This window comes from Glossina fuscipes, unplaced genomic scaffold (genome assembly GCF_014805625.2).
Source record: "Glossina fuscipes isolate IAEA_lab_2018 unplaced genomic scaffold, Yale_Gfus_2 2, whole genome shotgun sequence".
In the NCBI taxonomy this organism is placed as follows: Eukaryota; Metazoa; Arthropoda; class Insecta; order Diptera; family Glossinidae; genus Glossina; species Glossina fuscipes.
In genome coordinates this window covers 28912809-28933142 of record NW_023998416.1, presented here as the reverse complement: position 1 = coordinate 28933142, position 20334 = coordinate 28912809, and the positions used below count along the sequence as shown (strand labels likewise).

Genomic DNA, 20334 nt, shown 5'->3' with positions numbered 1-20334 from the left:
ATATTATGTCGAAAATAATCATCCCTTTGTTATTCTTTACTAAAAGCAGTAATTTGGTTCTGTGTATGTTATGGTAGGATTTTACGAATGTAATAATTTAAAGGGGTAGATTAAAAAACTTAAAATTCCCGTTTCTATTAGGACATTAAAGCAGTTCTTATTGTGCTCCCAAAAAGGAACTAAGTAGTGACTGGTAGGGCACTGAATAAAATTTTGACTTGTTGAGTCAAAAGCAATTTTCGTATCACAGCATAAGTAATGAAATGCTTCGTACGGTCGATGCTCTTGTACGGTCTACCATCGGAGACATTAAAAATTAGTAAAATGAAAAGATTAAAAGCTTTTGAGATACGATGCTACCGTAGAATTCTAAAAATATAATGAGCAGATCGCATATCCAATGCTGAAGTCCTGAGAAGGATAAACTTTGCCGAGAATATTTTGGGCTTTAGTCACTAATAGAACTTGGTAAGCAATAATATTATGAAATGTATAGAAAAACAACATATGATCACCTCTATCCAATACTGGATGAGTAAAAAAAAAGAAGAAGAAGAATATAAGTAAAGTTACAACAATAGAATTTTTACGAGATCTGAATGGGTCGGATCTTACGGAAAGCATTCCTTGTTCAATAGAAGGGAAATGCCACTGCATACTTTGTAAGAGTTTAGAGTAAGAGATAGAGTATTGGCTTTCCTCAAATGCAGTCGATTCTCCTTTATTTTGATTTTCAACCAAGCACTCACGCTCAATAATAATAATATGGTTCTACCTATTTCAAAGCGGCCGATGAAAACTGTGCAATGCACGTGCGTGAGAGAAAATCCATCCATTAAAGTTTCAATTGTTCCTCGTCTAAGTACATTTTCATTCTTTCGATTCTTCGCTTAATTCCGAGGTGCGAGGCCATGAGGAAACTCAAGCCAATCGATCTTAAACATTCACAAATTCGTCATTGAAGTGATGAAACAATTGTTTGATTGTAAACGGATGCGATTCTCGTTTTGCACAAAACCTTTCTCATAGCTGTTCAAAGCATTTTAAATTTTTATTGTTTTTCTTCAAATATTTCTCGTCATCTGACCTGAATTGCAATAGTGTTCATCCCATGTTTAAATACCGCCCTCTAATATCAAACCATTTTATCTTCACAATCTCTACAGAGTCTCTTTTTAGTTTCTTTTAGGATTCACTTTTACGAAAATAGCACGAACTTCACTTTTTCCAAAGCAAAGGTGTTTGCCTTCTACGGCTATCAAACAAGTATGAAATTACCGTATGTCCCGCTCACGTTTAAAGGTTTGTTAAAAAAATTACTAAACATCTTTTAAAGGTTTGGTCTATTTGGCATTATCCCCCAGCCCCCCTTTCTAAGCCAACTCACTGATAGATCCCTACAGATATGTATCTGCCAAGCAACTCCAAAACCCCTGTTGTGGCGGAAACGATGACAGACAAACACAAGTGCAAATTTTATGACAGTTGAAAGTTAATAATGTCAGAATAGATCTGTAAAAGCTTCTGTGTAAAAACCATTTCCGACTTGACTTTCCATATACATCAGAACTGGACTGCTATTGATCGCATCCTTTATTACTCAACTCTATTCTCTTTCGTTATGTATGCCTATTATCGCGTTTCATGCTCGAGTCAGTCATGTTAAGCAATTACGTGATTCTACTCTGTTCCCATCGCATAGCATGTTGTTAAAGTCTCTAAAGGATGGAAAATATTTGCCATCATTTCCATGACAGGTATTGAGCTCTACAATGACAATAAATGTGATTAAATTCAAATGAGTCAAAACTACCGAGTATGTAGAGGAAAGGCGAGTAATGACGGTCTGCCATTTGCTCAGCCAAGACCACAATTACGATGTGCAAAGTTAAGTCCAAGAGAATAAACTTCGTCATGATTGTCTTCTTAACATTCCCATTAGGTTGGGCTCGAACACCTACGCAGTCGGGAAGAATGGCTCGCCCAGGCAGTCACAACATGCATTGTTGCTTGCATCTAGGATAGGCGAAGGGATTGCGTTATTGAGAAGAGCAGGCCAGTAATGAAAATTCAAGCACGGTATCCGTTGTATGATATCGTAATTAAATCATCATCAGTTTTTAAATAAAAAGCTTTCAAAATAGTCAACTGACTCGACTGACTCAATTACTTCATTTTCCTTCTACATAGCTAGCGTAGGGAATTGAAACTGCATATAACTTTGTAATTGTATAGAGACCACTCTCTGACGTTCTGGTTTATTTGGTATGCTTGTTGTGTCAGGACACTCTCTGCTGCATGCAATAAATAAATGTATTTCACACAGTAAAAGATTTATTTAATCTAAAAATTCTTAACAGAATTTAAGTCCGTTCGCTTTGTAGTGAGATAGTAACATAAATGCAATATGACAGTAAATGCATGAATTGTTACAATGATTGCTGCAAATATGTCAAATTAAATACTAATAAAATTGAATGTCAAACAAAATCCGTAAATGAGAAAATAACGAATAAGAGGAAGAGAGATGTCGTCGCTCTCGTTCGTTTAATTTCTTTGCCTTGCTTAAATTTACAAAGGTTGCTAAGGACTTTACAACAATACCTAAAATAGACATACGTAGTATATATGTATGTATGTGCTAATCTGTATATATAAATATATATATATGTATATGTATATATACATATCTGTGTGTGGTTATATGCAAATACCACATGGTTACGCACAATACGAACTCATTTCAAAATCAGTTAAATAGACAGAATCCCGGATAACAATCTGGGTGTACTCCCTTTTAATTGTGCTAAGTGTAACGATTGTTGTGGTGTTTGAAGTGATTTTTTTTTTTATCTTCCCAACCCGATTTGAGATAGACTCATTTCTCGTTAAGACAATCGATTCAATATTATTTGAGCTGATTTAAGCACGTCTGTCCGTCTGTCCGCCTCCACTCCGGCCCATACCAGCATTCAATTGTGGAGATATTTTGGTGAGATTTGTACTTTTTCCTTTAATTTTTTTCACATGGGATGAGTAATATTGAAAATTGATCGAATCGGCCCATTTTTACATCCAATTCCTATGTAATGTTTTTTAAGTTTATTTAAAGCAAGTCGTTATATAGAAAAATTCGACATTTTTAATATTTCACCACAAAAGCAATTTTAAAAGTCATGTATTGACTAAATAGATGCGCCCTCTTCCTTATAAACATTTGTACAAAAATTATGGCAAGAAAATCTAATTTTTAGATTTTTGTGGTGACCATAGGGAATAATAATGTGACATATATAAAAAAAATTGTGCTAAATGTGTATTTCATTGCCCTCTATTTTTTCCACTTCTTCCCATATATAGTAGTTCGTAGGAAAAGTAGGCGTCTACATAAAATAGGAAGAGAATATGGTGATGAAAAAAGAAGTAAAGTGAACTAAATTTGGGCAGAAACCATTCTCGCTTTCGACCCCCAGACTTTTTCAAGGTCATTTGTTCATTAGTTTATAGAATTTTTGATTATACCTTACATTACTTGTTTTACCGAATGCGTCTGGCCGGACTTTTTACTTGGGTTCAATTCGCAACGTTGCAATTTTTAAGATGTTCTAATGAAATATCGGAGAGCGTCATGTTTTGACCGAAGGGCAAACGTTATCGAAAACGATACGGATCGGAACACTTTTGAAAAGTGCTATGTATTAAGCGAAGTGGTGCAGCATATTTAATGGTCGTGGGCCCTGTACCACTATAATGTTTTTACACATTTTTATTAAATTATTATTGAATGAATTGTGGCAGCTGAAAGTAGGGTATTGGATAGCCCGGTTTTGCGTGAATATAACATTCTTGCTTGTTTTCCTTTAATATGCCAAGAAGATCAAAAGCTTGAGTCATAGACTGGCATAACTGGTCTGCTCTCTTATATTTTCTATGCAAAAACGATAGCCGTATTTAGGTTTGGGATTGAATTTGTGATTGTTATTTTAATAGATTCAGTCGATTTGTTAAATAAACTTTGGAAAACCATCTGTTAGTTTGTAAAATCAACATAAATGCTTGCCTCGATGTACGTACATATAGAAGATATGCGTATACACACAATTTCATATTCGTCTATATATGTAAATATATATAGAGAAATTTTAAAAATATTTTAGAAATTCTCTTTTAAACAAATGAGAAAACAGTGACCAGGGCACGTGAAAGCGAATTTTGAATAAGTATTTGATTCAATTATTATTCATTCACTATCTGAAATGAACCTTTGGCGAATAATTTGACACCTCCGATTTCTTTTGCCATTTTAGAAATACACCTACACAAGCACTATTAGGAGAGAGAATACTAAATTTATTTAGTGCCAGCTCTTTTAGAAAAGCTGTGATTAAGTTAATGTACTATGGGTGCTAGTCGTATGTTAATCCTAATCTCGTTCCACCCCTAAAAGCAAACAACACCGAAGAAATCAATATCGTTCTGACGCACGAATGGTTCCTTAAGAAATCTACTTCTTCTACCAATTTGCAATTTTGCACAAAATCTACACATCGCTATGCGGCGACAATCAAAAATATTGCATGGTATATATATATATATATATATATATATATATGTTATATGTATATACTTGGCTATGATGTCGATTGATCCAAAAAAATAATCAGCCAACCTATGCTCATAAGATTCTTATTTACTTACTTGTGTCACGCGGTAGTTACTCGAGTGCTTCCTTAAGAAATGAATAAAACATTCTCTGCGGTTAAGTATAAGTTAAAATATAACTATTCTGACTATATCGATTTTTTAGCTTTTTAACTGTAAAATTTTCGTGCTTTACCTGTGGATTATTTACTAAGGAATCTTGCGTTGCGTTACGCGATACCACGTTACGTAACTCTACGCTATGTTACGTAAGGACGATGCAAAAAAAGAAAATTTAAATCCTTCAACGTCCATAGGAGAATCCCTTTAATGTTATAAATATATATGAAATTTCGCAATGAAAAAATTCCAAGAAATGTCGCAAATAGTAATAGTTTTCCTCCTCATTGGTACTACACATCCCTCATAAGAAGAGACGTACGTTAGTTAAAAGGTAAAATTTGTACTAGCAAGTATTCATTATCGGTTAAGCGATGATATAGACAAAATGTAATTCAATTTGGAGTAGATTAGCGGCCGATGCATTTTTCTTTTTCATCGGAGCATCGGAAAGAACCCAAGCGAAAGCGTTTCAAAATTAAAAATTTTAAAAGTTCTTTCCGAAGATCAGCCCGATAATAATTAGACAACAAATTGCCCTTTGTCTTAAGGCATACTTGAAATGGTAAAAAAAGTTCATTTTTATTACGAGTTCCACGCCATCATCTGATATGTCCAAGAAAACAATATTTGGCCAATGCCGCGGTATTAAAAGATCAAAAATCGCATACCCATTACAATTATTGAACTCATGCTCAGATGCAACGACACATTGGGATCTAACTGAGTTTACCACGTCCTTACGACTTTTATATAGATAGTGCGGTGGATAAGCAAATAATTCCAAAGCGTTTGAAAGCGGCTGCGACGAAGGTGAACTAAATAAGCATCCGTCACTGAAAATATTTAGTTTTTGTTTTCCGGCCAATAAGTTGAATTTCTTAAAATTGTTTTTTATGCACCATAAAACAAAATAGTTAAAAAAAAAAAAAAAAAAAAAAAACAATAAATTCAGCAACAAACAGTGTAATTGAAATTTCAATTAAAAGTTTACTGTTTAACGATGCAAATGAAATTCTTGTTGATTTTTCGTAAATTTGGATTATTTTTGTTATCAACAACAACAACAACAACAGCAGCAACTATGTAGAACAAAAGCAATAACAACAATAACAATATATAACAACAAGAATAGCAATAATAACAACAATTTTCTAAACAATTGAAAAAACAAAATCTTTTTATTTTTTTTTTTGTTTTTTCTCGTATTCTTCTTTTTTCGCTTATAATAAATAACCACAAATACGGGCAAACGAAGGCAACGCGGTAAACGCAAACGTATATACATAAGTAACTAACAACAAAATGGCACACACTTCATTCCAGGTTGGTTAGCGATACATAGCAGCTTAGCTCCACCCTTCCGTACGAATTGCGTTGATGTTATTATTTGTATTATTTGTTGAGGGCGAAGTTTAATGTAATGTTACGGAGACTCTTACTAATACTACTGCTAATTGTTGTTGTTGTTGTTGGTTGTGTTATGTTGCGTTGTGTTGTGTTGGTCCGTGTTGGTATGATATTCGTTGTCTATATAAATGGCGAAGATATTTAACCCCTTGAATTGTTTGCCATTGTTTTAATTAAATAAATACAAAAATGTTATCCATTATAATATAAAACAAAGGGGAAGCGACTTGAGACGCCTTTACGTTCTCATTGCAGCATTCCCTCCCTTTAAAATTCTCATTAAAAATTAATATAAATTTTTTTTTTTTTTTTTTTTTTTGCTCAAATAAAATCAAGTAATTATTATAAAATTGAAATGCACTAAAGATTTTACTGAAATTGTTGTCATTCGTGTTGTTGTTGTTGTTGTTGTTGTTGGTGGCGGCTTTGAAGCTCGAAGAAATAAAAGACAAGGCTCGAGATGAATCGTTACGTCGCAACGCTGGCGAAAATAAATTAATTACAATTACAATTAAAAGCTTAATTAGACAAGAATACTGTAACAACTTTGTAAATAATAAAACGTAATAAACGACCAAAACAAAAAACAAGAGGAGGCGGAGGACGGAGTGGAAGAGCAGCGCAAAAGAAGAAGAAAAAAAGTTGAAATTATATGTTAATCACAAGTCAAGCCAAGCCAGGCAACATAATTGAGTTTAGATGCGCGTAAGCAACAAATCTGAAAAGCAGACGTAACAGTAAAACTCATCGCCTAGACAACCAACGTAGTAAAGCATGCACCAATAGAAGCAACAACATCAACATCAATCCACTTTACCCTGATGCTCGAGATAAAAAACACTATACGCGAAACCATATAATTTTTTAAGAACAGTGAATGTTCAAGGAAAAAAAGGAAAAAAAGAAAAAAAGTAAAAGAAGGAAGAAAAAAAATAATGCACTCTACACAGTTGTTGAATATTAATAATAAGAACTCGTATAACAACATAAGTTATGCGGAAGTTTATCAAACTTTTGTACAACGTGACACCAAATTATACGAAAGCATTTATTCGTATATGTAAATAGACGTTAGATGTAAGTGTATTATATACCTTGATTTGTTATTTTATGAAAATTTTTAATTTGAAAAACCGATGAAAGTGTTTCGAAGCCATAGTTGAAAAAATAAGCAATACAAAGGAAGAAACCAGAGACGGGCAATAAATGTTATCCTACTTAAAAATTATATTATGACTTAAGAGTACACACTTTTGACTATTGCTCACAGCCGTAACTAGGAATCAATTGATATAAATTAATGGATTTTTGGATAGGGCGAAAGCTTACGTAACCCTCATATACACACATGTGGGCGTTTCGCTTCTACTTCCCGATGAAGTTATCTATTCAATATAATAACTGTTCCCGACTTGATAATTTGACAACATATTTCATGCGAAAGGCTTAAGTAACAAACCTTAAGCACGTTCTCTTACGCCAATGCCAGTCATTACTTACTACAACTTATAGAAATTTTTTAAAACCCTTTCTAGGATGATATCAATCAGTTATTGAAATATTAGTAAAAAGGCAGTAATCGTTGATCCCTAAGCACAGTCATGAGCAACCGCCATCACAGCAAAACTAATCTTGGCCGGAATAAGTCCTCGTGAACTACGACCGTAATCTAAGGTTATTTAGGTTATTAGTAAATAGCTGCCTAATTAGTACCTCTTTTAACAGCCTTTTTGTTGAATATAAAGACATGGAATTTCTTCTTCTTATGGCAAACATCGACTTGTCGATTTCTTTCCCTATCTGAATTTGTGGTAAGAGTTATAAGAAATGCACTCCTACCGTTTGAAATTATGGTTTACATTGTGACTTTTTGTCTTCCTCGAATAAATGATATACATCGCATAACAAAGACAATGTAAAATGACGTGAAAAATTGTCTTCCTTTCTTACAGTCGAAATTATGGTATACATTTTGATTGATTCTTTAATCGGAAATATCGTACACGTTGTTTAATGAACAAAATAAAAAGTCATGTCGGAGAATTTACTTCTTACGTTCGAAATTATGGTTTATTTCCCTGTCCGGATTTATGATATACATTTCCAGTTATAATTGAAATAATTGTACGCATCTAATCAGAGACTGATTAATACGAAAGTTGAGTCGTAACACTACATCTTGGGTTTTCAATAATAATTTACCGACTTATGGCTATAACTAAGAAACTATTTTATAAGAGCAAATTTTTCCTTTGAAATCGGAAAAATTAAGATACAAAAATTAAAGCTTTATATGTGTAGTACACAGTCAGTTGATCATTACCGATTAAAGTAATAAGTAAACATTATTGGACAACATTAAGATAATAAATAAACCAAATGACTAGTCATTCCTTTAGAATCGAAAATTCATTACTTTCACCCGCAATTCAAATTTTTTTTCTTCTTCTTATACATTTAAGGTTTGGTTTAAAAATCGACGAGCCAAGTGGCGTAAGCAAAAACGTGAAGAACAAGAGCGCCTACGAAAATTACAAGAGGAACAATGCATTAGCAATAGCACTGTCAACAACAATAGCAGCAATAACAACAATAATAATTCAACGACGACGGCAACAGCGATCATTAATCTAAAATGTACGCCTGAAGATTATGCGGCGCAATTGCAAATCAAATCAGATCCAACATATAGTGATGCCGATGAATCCGATTTGGAGGTAGCATAAGCATAAGTCTCTGTATTAGTTGCAATTAACTTAATTTATATAAATTTTGTGAATATTTTTATTTATTTCAAATAATTAGCTTAAGATAAAGCTGGACTAACGCCTACTTACCGTCCTTCAAAAGATTTAGCGCACATTTTATTTAGTTTAGTAAGGCATATAAGTGAGAAAAATTTAAGTGAGTAAATTCCTTTCCTACGGTTATTTTTCGGGTCCTTTTTACTTAATTGCAGGTGATATGATGTGTGACATAAACTCACCCTCGCCGCTGTTAGTTCTGTCACTCAAAGGGTATTACACGTCTCAAAAAAACCATAGTCAGATGTCTCTGATTCAAGATTGCAATGAAATTTTCTTAGCAATCGAGCTTCTGACGTGTCATATAAAATCTACGACGCCTTCGATTATTTGGATCGAACTCACACGGATTATGGAATTCTAGGAAGTCTTTATAATTATTTAGCGGCCTCGTTAGTCGTTGACAAAAGATATCTGAAAGGTTTATCTAATTCATTACGTATATCACCTTTGCTTTTACCGAGAACTGTTTCTTCATAATTTCTCACTAGCCTTCAACCATTAAAGTCACTTGAACTAGTTCAAGGCAACTTGGACAATAATCGTTATGTTATCATAAATGGTTCAGCTTCCTTCATTAGGAATGATTAGTTTCAAAAAACCAGCTGCGTCCTGCTCAAGTCATGTTTGCTTACGATACGTAACGCGAATACAAATGCTTTCAAATTCTTGCGTAATTCATGCATCAACTTACTTAACGTGTCTGAGGCTTACTAATTTTCTTGGCAATCTCTTGGCATTTGTACGTAAATCATCGTCAACAAAAAACCTTAACTGCCTTTGGGTGACCTTATGTTGATTTAGACCGAAATTTTTTAAAATAATTTTAATACCTCCGCTGCATTCATCTGTCCTTGCTACGTGTCAATTTCAATAGCTTTTCCTCTCCTAGCTACAACGCTCGGCTCAATACTGGAATGCACTGCGGCAGACTTTAAAATGTATTGATGACCCGTTGATTGCCTTTAAAAGAAAATTTGCCTCAACGCAAGGTGATTACTTGAAAAGTGTTTAGTTCTTTCTCTGTACAGGTTTTATATCCAGTCTAACTATGAACATTGGCCTGTGGTTTTTCAACGGAAAATTAATTTATTAGAAAAAAAAAAAAAAATGGTGACTTAAATGTTGACTTCTGCAACCCACATTAAATTACTACAGAGTAAGTCATCGATTATAAGGAAAGGGTTTCTTTAATTTTTCAGTATTTCGCCCAACTGACGCTGGTATAATACTTTCACCGATTTCTTATTGTACTGTCCTTGTTGCGAAAAAGGTGTGCCATCCTCCACAAGCTTTTAATTTGCCGTAAAAATTAACTATGAAATGATCTTGACATTGGCTCAGATCCTATTAACTGGGGACCTTAGCAACAAGCTACATTTTGAACCTTTAACACAAGCGGGCGCATTATTTCCCTTTTTTTGAAATCTTTAGTGAAATTTATTAGTGAAGCTCTTAAAGAATCAACGCTTTTTTTTTTGATATGAGAAATTACTCATGTGCTGTCCCCTATTCACGCTGGCAGAAAGAAGAGAGTAAAGAGAAGGAAAGTTGTGGCCGCTGTCCAGTGGGTATATGCGCAATCGATAAGTTTTACGCCCTAGTCACCTGAGCACTCGCTACAGTTACGGCCAAAGAACACTTTACCGCACTTGGGTACGGGTACGAGTACGGACTTGGCAGTCGCGGTTCTTACCTACTCGGCTAGTCAGGCTGAACTTATATTGTGATGGATGCCTAATCGATTTCACCTTTTAAATCAATGTGATTTTATATGCGCATTGGCCTTCATCTCTATGTCTCACCAACTCTCTTAAGCGTATTCATATAACGATCCATATCGATTAATTCGAATAACAAACGGAATTTTGAGTCTTTAAGTGAAGTCGTCAAATTGCTTCTTCTTTTTTAAAGTCCTCTTACTAGCTAAGCCTTTGTAAAGATTATCCTAGCCCCTGCTGCACGGATCTTACCCTTATCATATATTCTGCTTAAGAGACTTTCGTTTTTTACTTTGAATTAAAGGCGAGCACACCATGTTTACGGAGATTGCAATTACAAGCTCTCTCCGTCTTCAAGGCCACTCACTATTTCTTTCTTTTTTCTCACAACTATTTGCCCGTTACCTTAGCACCTTACTACCTAAAATTAATTGATAGCGTAGCCGTCAACGATTCAGATTTCCTTCGAGCTTACTACATAGATAGCAATAAATGGAAACAAGTTTACAAAGCTGGCAAAGCGGTTGACAATTGTGCTTATTAATGAAGCGCTCAAGGTCGCACGGACTTTTTAACAAAATTGATGTTGTTTTTCCTAAATGCCAAGGATAGTATTTCTTTTAAAAAAACAAAAAAGAACATGATCGCTATCATCATCAAATTCGCGCACGCAGTAATCGTAACACTGACTAAATCACATCAAAATGACAAAATTCCTGCTTGAGAACTACTTTCTTGCTACGCCTGAACTAATAAAATGCGCTTGAAGATCTTCATTTTAATTTGTAATTAATTACTGCCCGAGAACTTTTGAAAAATCAATCAATAAATATCATATTATATATGTATGTAAAAATGCATATGCACACATCTGAACATTGTATCATATAAAGTTTATAGCTTATGTTTTTTGCCTTTTGTTAACTGTATTATATTGATAAATACATATATGCATAAGTATATCGTAGTGTGTGCAAAAGTGTGATTAATGTGTGTGAGTTTTAAATAAAATTTATGAAAATAACTTTAAAATGAGAAACAAAACTAAAAAAAAAAAAAAAACAAACAAAATAGAAAAAAAGTAAATAAAACAAAAAGTAAGAAGAGAATGATAAAAGAAAGAAAATAATGTAATAAAATAAATTAAATCGAATTTCGTTCAATGCTTTTGATTTTTTCATTCCAATGTAAACGAACTGGAAACTTTGATAAATGCCATCCCGTCGTTGTCATGACTTTCAACGTATGTATGCATGCATGTATGTATGTATGTATGTATGTATGTATATATATGCTTATATATGATTGAAGTTAGAAAGAGAAAAACAACAACAACAACAACAACAACAACATCGTCATCAAAAATAATAGCAACAACAATAATAGCATATATAACAATCGTTATCGTTTGCAATTTCTGTTTGCAAAACAAAAGAAAAGATATAATTGCTGGTCAATGAAATTGAGAGATAAAATGGACACAAAAATACCAATTATGTGCACACTGGAACATACATCTATATACCATCATTGCAACGTATATATTCTCTGAACATAGATATCATTTTTCCACTTTTGATTTTCTATATCAACTATACTGCAAAATATTGTACGATTCTACCTGTTAGACGCATGCATGTAGATACGTATGTATGTATGTATGTGCATTTGTGCTTACGTAAAGTTGGCTGCAAATCATATGTTGACCCGTTGGATATCGCAGAGCATATAGTATTGAGCTTTGATTGCATTTGCATGAGTTGTCCAATTGGCATGACGATGTTTCAAAATGGCCTCCTTTTCTATGCTTGCTGGCCATACTTTCCGCTTTTACTTTGGAGTTTCGCTCATTTATTTTCGTTTATTTCGTTTCGTTTTGCATATCCAATTAAGGTTTGTCTCTGTATTTTCTTCTTTTTTTTTTTTTTCAAGATTTGCATTTGTTTGACATTATCTTTGTTGTTAACTACATATAGGCACAAGACATAATTTAGAGAAACAAAAAATTACCCTTCAACCTAAGCAGTCGTTAATGAACCTGATTACATGCACTTGGAGTCGAATGGGCTGAAGTCTAAATGACCGATTTAATGAATTCGAAGTGCAATGCAAGCCATACAGCTTGTAGGAGTAGTCCGTGTATCAGTGGTCAAACGACTATATTTTCTTCTTTCTTTTTACATAACAGATTGCTTAGGTTAAAATGCCTTTAGTTCATTGTGTACCCAGTATATCAATAAGTACGACCGCCTTGTTAGTTCAAAGCCCAGTAGTTATAACCCGTAGCCGAGTAACCAAGCAGATAGGACTCGACACTAGCTTGGCGATGTTCGCTGATACAAAGCTCCGTAGCGTAGAGCACACTGGGTCGCAGCTATAACGAATGCCGGATCGCTAAAAATACAAAACTTATCCATTGGGCACACATACACTACGTTGCAGCCACTCTCACTCCCTATAGCCTCTCTCTTTCCCCACTTCTTTCTGACCTTCATCGTGCAACACACTTCAAGGACATTGCCTAAATAAATGTTCACATTAAAAAAAAAAAGGAAAATTTCATCTCATTACGCTTGATTTCCGTCGGCAGCGGGCTGAGAACCTGAATTTTGTATCTATTGCGATTCTTAGTAGTTCCCAATCTCATGGGCAGTTTATCCAATCGCATTTGACTTTTTCTTCTTTCGCTCGTTGGTCATTTGACCATTTTGCGAATGATGTCAAAAGGAGCAGCTGTTCGGGAAGACTAATAGTTAATCCAAATATTTCTGGCTGTCTTAAGAGAGCACATCTCTTCTTCCGTCTGAAGCAAATCTATTCTTATAATTTTTAATATTGTATTGTCTTGAAACGTTTAAGAAGTGTCCTAATCTCAAATAAATCAAACTTTAATCTAGTACGCTATTCCAAGCTACCATTCAGGATGCTAATGGTAAACACAAGTTACTTGTTTTGGGAATAATTATTTACCGGCGGAGTCGGGTTCAATCCTCAATGCGATAAATCATATCTTAATTGCAGTGATCGAAGGAACAGCGAATGCTAGGTCGGTACCGATGAGGATCGATAAACACGCGACAGCGGTTTGAAAAAAGTTTTCTCATTCTTTTACCCAAAATACTGGATGCAATGTCTTTTGATATCTATAGGGCGGCAACTATCTTTTGCACCTTAACTTTTTATGTATGAGAACTCAATTTCAAGATATTTTTGCTACTTTCTGATGCAATCACTTCCTTCGGACATCATCAGCGGCGTCCGTGCAACGTCGCTCAAGCTGCTTTATACTAACTCTTGAAGGTGCTATCAAATTGTATAAAAATATGTGGTATACGATATTTACGATAACAATGAATATCAAATATCGTATTGGTGAGTATGAAAAATTCGATTCAAGCCTGAATTTCTTGTGAACTTCTTTTTCATTACATGCAAAATATTTAGAAAATGATGTGGACATGAAATGTTTTGCAAAAAAAAAAAAAAATGTGATCGCATAAATTTGAATGAGAATCCTTGTACTAAACGTTAACTGGTAATGCTAAGTTGGTTCGACAGGGTTAGGCATGGTTAGGTTAAGCGTGTAGTTGATTTACAGAAGAAAATCGCTCAGCAAAAGTATATGTCAGATTGTGACGCTGAATGCTAAAAACAAGTGAAAACGCTACTGCGGGACGCGGCTTACCATCAAATACCCTACACTATTCCGCTTGATACAGTTACACGTATAATGATGTTTCAGCATAAGGCTTTATATGGGGAGTGATCGAAAAAGTGACCCGATTCGAATCATTCAAAGTATTTTTGAAAAATTTTAGCTTACAAGAAAAACAGACAGACGGACGGACTGATGGTTAGGCATTTAATCTTTAATATCTCTTTCAAGAAATTATTCCAGAAATTATTATCAAACTCGGCTATCACTCTCTCATAAAGGTAAAGCAGTCCAGATTTGTCTTTTCTTTTTGCTTTCCCTTTACCTACAGTTGCTTCTTGTGTTTTCTGCAAAATAAACAGGGGAATTGTTAATGGGGAAGTATACAAAAACATCAAAACGTAGAAAATGATTTTTCGCAGAGCCAAGCCTGCTTGCGTCAAGCAAGGCCACACGATTAACAAAACCGAAGAGAATATTTGCTAAATATTGTGTAAAACAGCAAATGTAAAAAAGAAAAGGAAAAGGAAAAAGAAAAAGGAAAAAGAAAAAGGATAATAATACATCAACAATTCAAGCAAATGCCAAGGAGACGTGCACATACGTACGCGGATATATACTACTGGGCGAATGTAAAACGAACGATGAAGAAAAGAGGTGTGGATAGAGTTTGTTGTCAATTTTTCAATGTTTTTCTGTAAAACATCTTTATTTGGTTTGTACTGTTAGTTTTGCATCTTATTTAAGTTTGTATTGGTGGTGGTGGTTGATTGAAGCAGAGTCCCGAGTACGGGGATATCCAATTTCTTAAACTATGCATACACATACACATACACAAATGTATGCATAACAGTAGTAAGTGTATGTGTTAAGGTTAAAGGCATTGTATTTACGCACATTTTCTAGATGAGATCTTTACATGGCGTTCGCATTAATTCATTTAACGAACACTTTTTTCCCCTTAATTATAAAAACGTTACCTACTACTACGATAAGGCCTAAGCATTTTAAGTTTATAACTACTGTGTGCCTTCGTGCATATATTTGTACATTTTGTATATGTATATAGGAACATTATATGTAAGCATTTGTTAAAATTTAATGGTTCGTATAAATATTCACAAATATTTGTTAACTAATTTCATTTGACGATTTAATGTGTGTGTTTGTTTTCTAAATAAGTTGCAAGCAAATTGTTGTTGTCATTTAGTAATTTAATACATTTTTCATGCATGGGATTTGAAAATTGATGGACGAGAGCGAAGTGTTCACAAGAGTGTTCGGAGTGGAGTGACTGACAATATGTTGCATTTTTTTTTTTTTTTTTTTTTTTTTATATATATATATAAGCATCAATAATAAGGGAAACTGGGCAAGAACATCACTAGAAAGTGTATTAATTATGTTATGAGGTTGGTAATAGCACAACGTTACAAGATGAAAATGGCGTTAATCAACGAAATTTCTATTCAATGCACTGATAGTGAGCCATCGGGTAAAATTGAACGTTTCTTTTTATGTTGACAAACTTTGTAACGAGTATCGTCAAGTAAAACGGTTCTATCAACCTTAGACACATAATTGAATCGTATTTGAGAATAAAGCTTTTGCATGAATTAAAAATATACATACATATATACATGGTTTTAATATTTTCATATCTAGCATAGGAGGTCCAACCCAAACATCTGTCGTGAAGGTTTAATATTATCCGCTCTAAAAATTTTCCCATTAGCCCTTGATTATTAGACGGAAGACACGCGAACATGTGTTACCCATTCAGTTTTATAAAACCTTAGCAGCTGCCTCTGGAATCTCAATAAGCAAATTTACTCTTAAACAGCGGAATCGATTTGATCTCATATATTCTTCTCATTTCTTGCAAGGATTCAAAACGCATAAACGTCTTCAGCGGTATGGCTAACGAGCTGCGATGAATCTCTTCTTGCGTGGAGAGTTATCCTGTTTTGCTCTAAAGCCAACTCTAAACATTTTATATAGGATTTTCAATATATCGAAATCTTTTTCAATTTTTATTTGTCAGGGTGGACCGCAAAAGGTCGATTAAATCAATACAATATATTTCGTAAACGTCATACCTTCCACTTTTTTTTCAGCTTAGTAGTTTTTGGCAAATTATTGTAAGTGCAGCATAAGGAAATCTTTAAAATTGATTATAAAAAAGAATAACAACATCATAGTGGGCCATGGCCCACCATCAAGTTGTCCCTACCATCCTACAGTTATTCGTCTAACGATTGTTCAAAGTAAGGCGTTATATGGGAAGTGGTCGAAAAAGTGATTCGATCCGATTCATTTTCAATAGCTTACATCTGTGAGCGAAAAGCCGTCGGTTCATGAAATTTCATTAAAATATCTCAAAAAACTGTAGATTGAACACAACGGTATAAGAGGGGCAGACGGACAAACAAAGTTAGATCGATTTAGAAAGTGGTTCCGAGTCGATCGGTATAATAAGTAGTAGCGCGTCTATCTCAAGTCCTTCTGGGTGTTGTAAACATCTGAGCAAACTTAATAGATCTTTGCATCAGAATTGGTACGGGATATAGGTCATATTTTATCCCGCGTCTTCGTGCAATGGAGTTGCCTAAAATGTACGTCAATTTCAAGGACTTTATTTTTTTTTTGTATAGTCTGTCAAACCTTTTAAAAAATCCCGCTTAATCGCTTCTACAAAAAAAAAATTAATCATGAATTGTCGAATGAAAGCCAACTTTGAATAATAGATACGTGGTTGAGCATATCGCGTTCATTTTTCTCGCTTCGCCCTGAAGATCCGAAACGAATAGGAGGCTCAGTAGGTGCATAGTAGGTTTTCATATAAATCAGAAGGGAGCTAAATAACGGAACATGTCGAATGTTAAGCTTAATATCTGCCTTTTTGTTTTCAATTTCGTTTTATGTAAATGTGTTTGAAATCCATACATAAATATAAATTTAGTTAATTACATTTTCATATGAACACCTTTTGTGTGAAAATTTCTGCTATTGCTATTGTTGTTGTAATTTTATTATTAAAATTAAATAAAATCTATGAATAAAAAAATGAAAAGAGAAAATAGACTTTATATCAACCTGTAGAGAATATCGAGCATATTTGCCTTATGCATTTGTATATAAAAATATATATATATATGTATATATAAAGATATATATATATATATATATATATGTATGTATGTACTTAAACAATTATATGGTAATTCCGTACATATATGTTATGTTCATGTATGTCTATATAATCATATGTACATTTTGCTGCATTTTTTTGCGATTGACTCTTCGTTATACTGGACCTTGTCCAAACATACCAACACATACATACGAATATATAGGTATATGTTTTATTTTAAAAAAAAATACATATATATATATATTTTTATTATGCATGCTCGGCTCGATTCTGCCTTTTTTTTCATATTATTTTTTTATTTATTTTGCTTCTTTTTTTTTTTTGTTCTTCTTTTCTTTAATTTGAGCGCAATTAATTCATGAAAAATTCAGTTAAATACGAATAATGCATTCATTGCCAGTTCACTTCATTAACTCTTATTTGTCTGTATGCATGAATGTGTGTAAGTGAATACGTTCAAAATACAGTAAAATAATTAAATTTCAACAATAACTTTTTTGCATAATACGTACATACGTGAAAATGAGAAAGAAAAACCAAAAAAAAAACAAATGAAACGATAAAGATCTAAAGCATAGCTGAGAGAGGAATGCATCTATAGAAGAAGTTGTCACTTGGATGTTTTTGGTTTATGTTCGAAAAATTTAATAATGTAGATAGATATGCGATGATAATATAGACAGATATGAAATTTTTGTTTTTTTGTTTACAAAACTTCCACAGGCTAAGTTATAGTGCTTTTCGACTTTTTACTATTCAGCAGAAAGGTAAGCAAACATAAATTTTCGGCAAATTTTCTGCTTTACCTTCTTTGTACATGGCTGGAATCAATCATCTTTTGGCCAAAGATTTCTGAATTCCGATCATAAATGAGAAAATGTTGTTGTCCTTATGACAAAGCGTGAGCTTAAAAGGTATATATATACATATATATATATATATATATATATATATATAAAGAGTTTTCATAGCAACGAGCAATTTTCATATTATTCTTGTGAGATTACGTTGTCAGTTGTGCGCGTCTTGTACTTGAATGCCTTTGAACTCTTTAACATATAACTTTAGCTATACATAACCACCTGCGAGAAGCTAGATGAGCAATTACTACGCAGCCTTAACTCAACTCAATTTAAATTTGAACAAGTAAAGATTAAATAAAAAAATTAAATTTGGCCGGGACCGAATCTTTTTTTTATGCCCATCACCGTGTACCCCAAAGAAAGATAAAAGAAGTAAAAGAGCAACAATTCTCATACTCTATAATATGGAGTGAACGCAGTAAATTTCTTTTATTTTCAAAATAAAAGTTTTTGCCGCATATGGGCATATGGGCATTGTAGGCGTGTGCTTTAAAAAGTTTAGGTCAATTCCAAATTCTTTTGCATATTTGTAGGCGGTATCTTCATTTTCGCTAACGGACGACTGTTTACCACAAACACTAGAAAATTGTGCAAACAAACAGATGAACAGACGGACAGATGGACATGTGTTGGTGCACTCGAAATTTAAAACTACCCAAGAATTTATATACTATATGGAGTTTTTGAACTTTAACAGCTCGACAGCTTCCTTTTTGCGTCTAGGAAGGGACTGCTTACAACAGACATTGCTTAGACGGACAGACGGACATGCTTTAATCGATTTAGAATTTGAAGGTGATTAAGGTGATACATATACTTGTGTGATTCCTGATGCTTCGTTCTGGACGTTGCAAATGCTTTGACAAAATGACTATACCCCCTATCCTTGGATGATGGGTATAAAAACGAACTTTGGGAAAAGGAATATCTTAGTGAGAATGTTCTAAAAATGATTAGCAATAGGTTGTCCGCCTTATCTTTCGTTCAATCAAGACCCTGGATGCAAATCTGATATCGAACTAGTCTGTTGATGGTGTGTGTACTTGTATGTTTTTCCTCCATTTTCAATATTAAGACGTTTTGCGTGTAAACTCTTTTGATGGTTTACTATTGCAAATATTTCTTCGCATTCCAACGTTGTAATGGTCTCCCTTTTATTCTCATTGCATTAATTGCTTTTATTTTCAAGGCTTCGTTTTCTACATTTTCTCAATAATAAAAAATTTATCAAAAACATTTATTCTGACACAGACTTTAGTAAGGCTTTTCATAAAGTTATTGTTTTTTATACTTCAGTCCTCTGCTTTCATCTCACATATTTTGAAATGCGTATCCTCCTATCTTCAAAATAGATCCCTTAGAGCTCTGTTGAATGCTATCTCTTCTGACTAATCTTCGGTGCCCTTAGGTATACGTTAAGGCAGTCACTTAGGTCCCTTTCTTTTATTCTTTCCATAAATTATGTTCCCTGGGTGAATAAGTCCATTCAGACATTGATCAATCGATGAAAATGTTTCTTAAACGACTGGTACAATAACGAAAGGATCTATCTTAAGTCCTTTTGACAGTTGCATACATCTGCAGAAAATGCACCACCGTATATGTAGGGTATAAAAATATTTTAAAAATTTTACAATCTTGTGAAGAATATTTTTAATTTTCCAGCTGCGTATTGCCAATTACGCCCACTTCTTAATCTAAGCTGTGGAGAGATAAGCACTGTGTATATTTTGATAAAATATTATATATGTGTTTCAAATATATTTGCCAAGGAGCTCAATACTCAAAGTATTAATCATTACTCTCCTCGATTAGATTGCATATCGTCCCGGTAGAAACTTTGCGCTTTTGAGGCGAAATATTCATCCGACCATTTTCGCACAACTTTTGTGATCTGCTGATCTGCTAAATACGACTGCATTGATCTGAGCCAGTGGTAATTGGAAAGAGAGAGATCTGGAGAATA

The 20334-nt window shown here is 33.7% G+C and overlaps 1 protein-coding gene across 1 annotated transcript in view; it reads left to right on the top strand.

The window, feature by feature from the left end:
* The window catches only part of LOC119634158 (homeobox protein goosecoid), a 30383-nt gene extending 21486 nt beyond the window's left edge, over positions 1-8897 (top strand). Inside the window, exon 3 of the mRNA XM_038028126.1 lies at positions 8634-8897. Coding sequence (XP_037884054.1) covers positions 8634-8897 — 264 coding nt within the window. The remainder of the gene's footprint in view (positions 1-8633) is intronic.
* The last annotated feature ends 11437 nt before the right edge of the window (positions 8898-20334 follow it).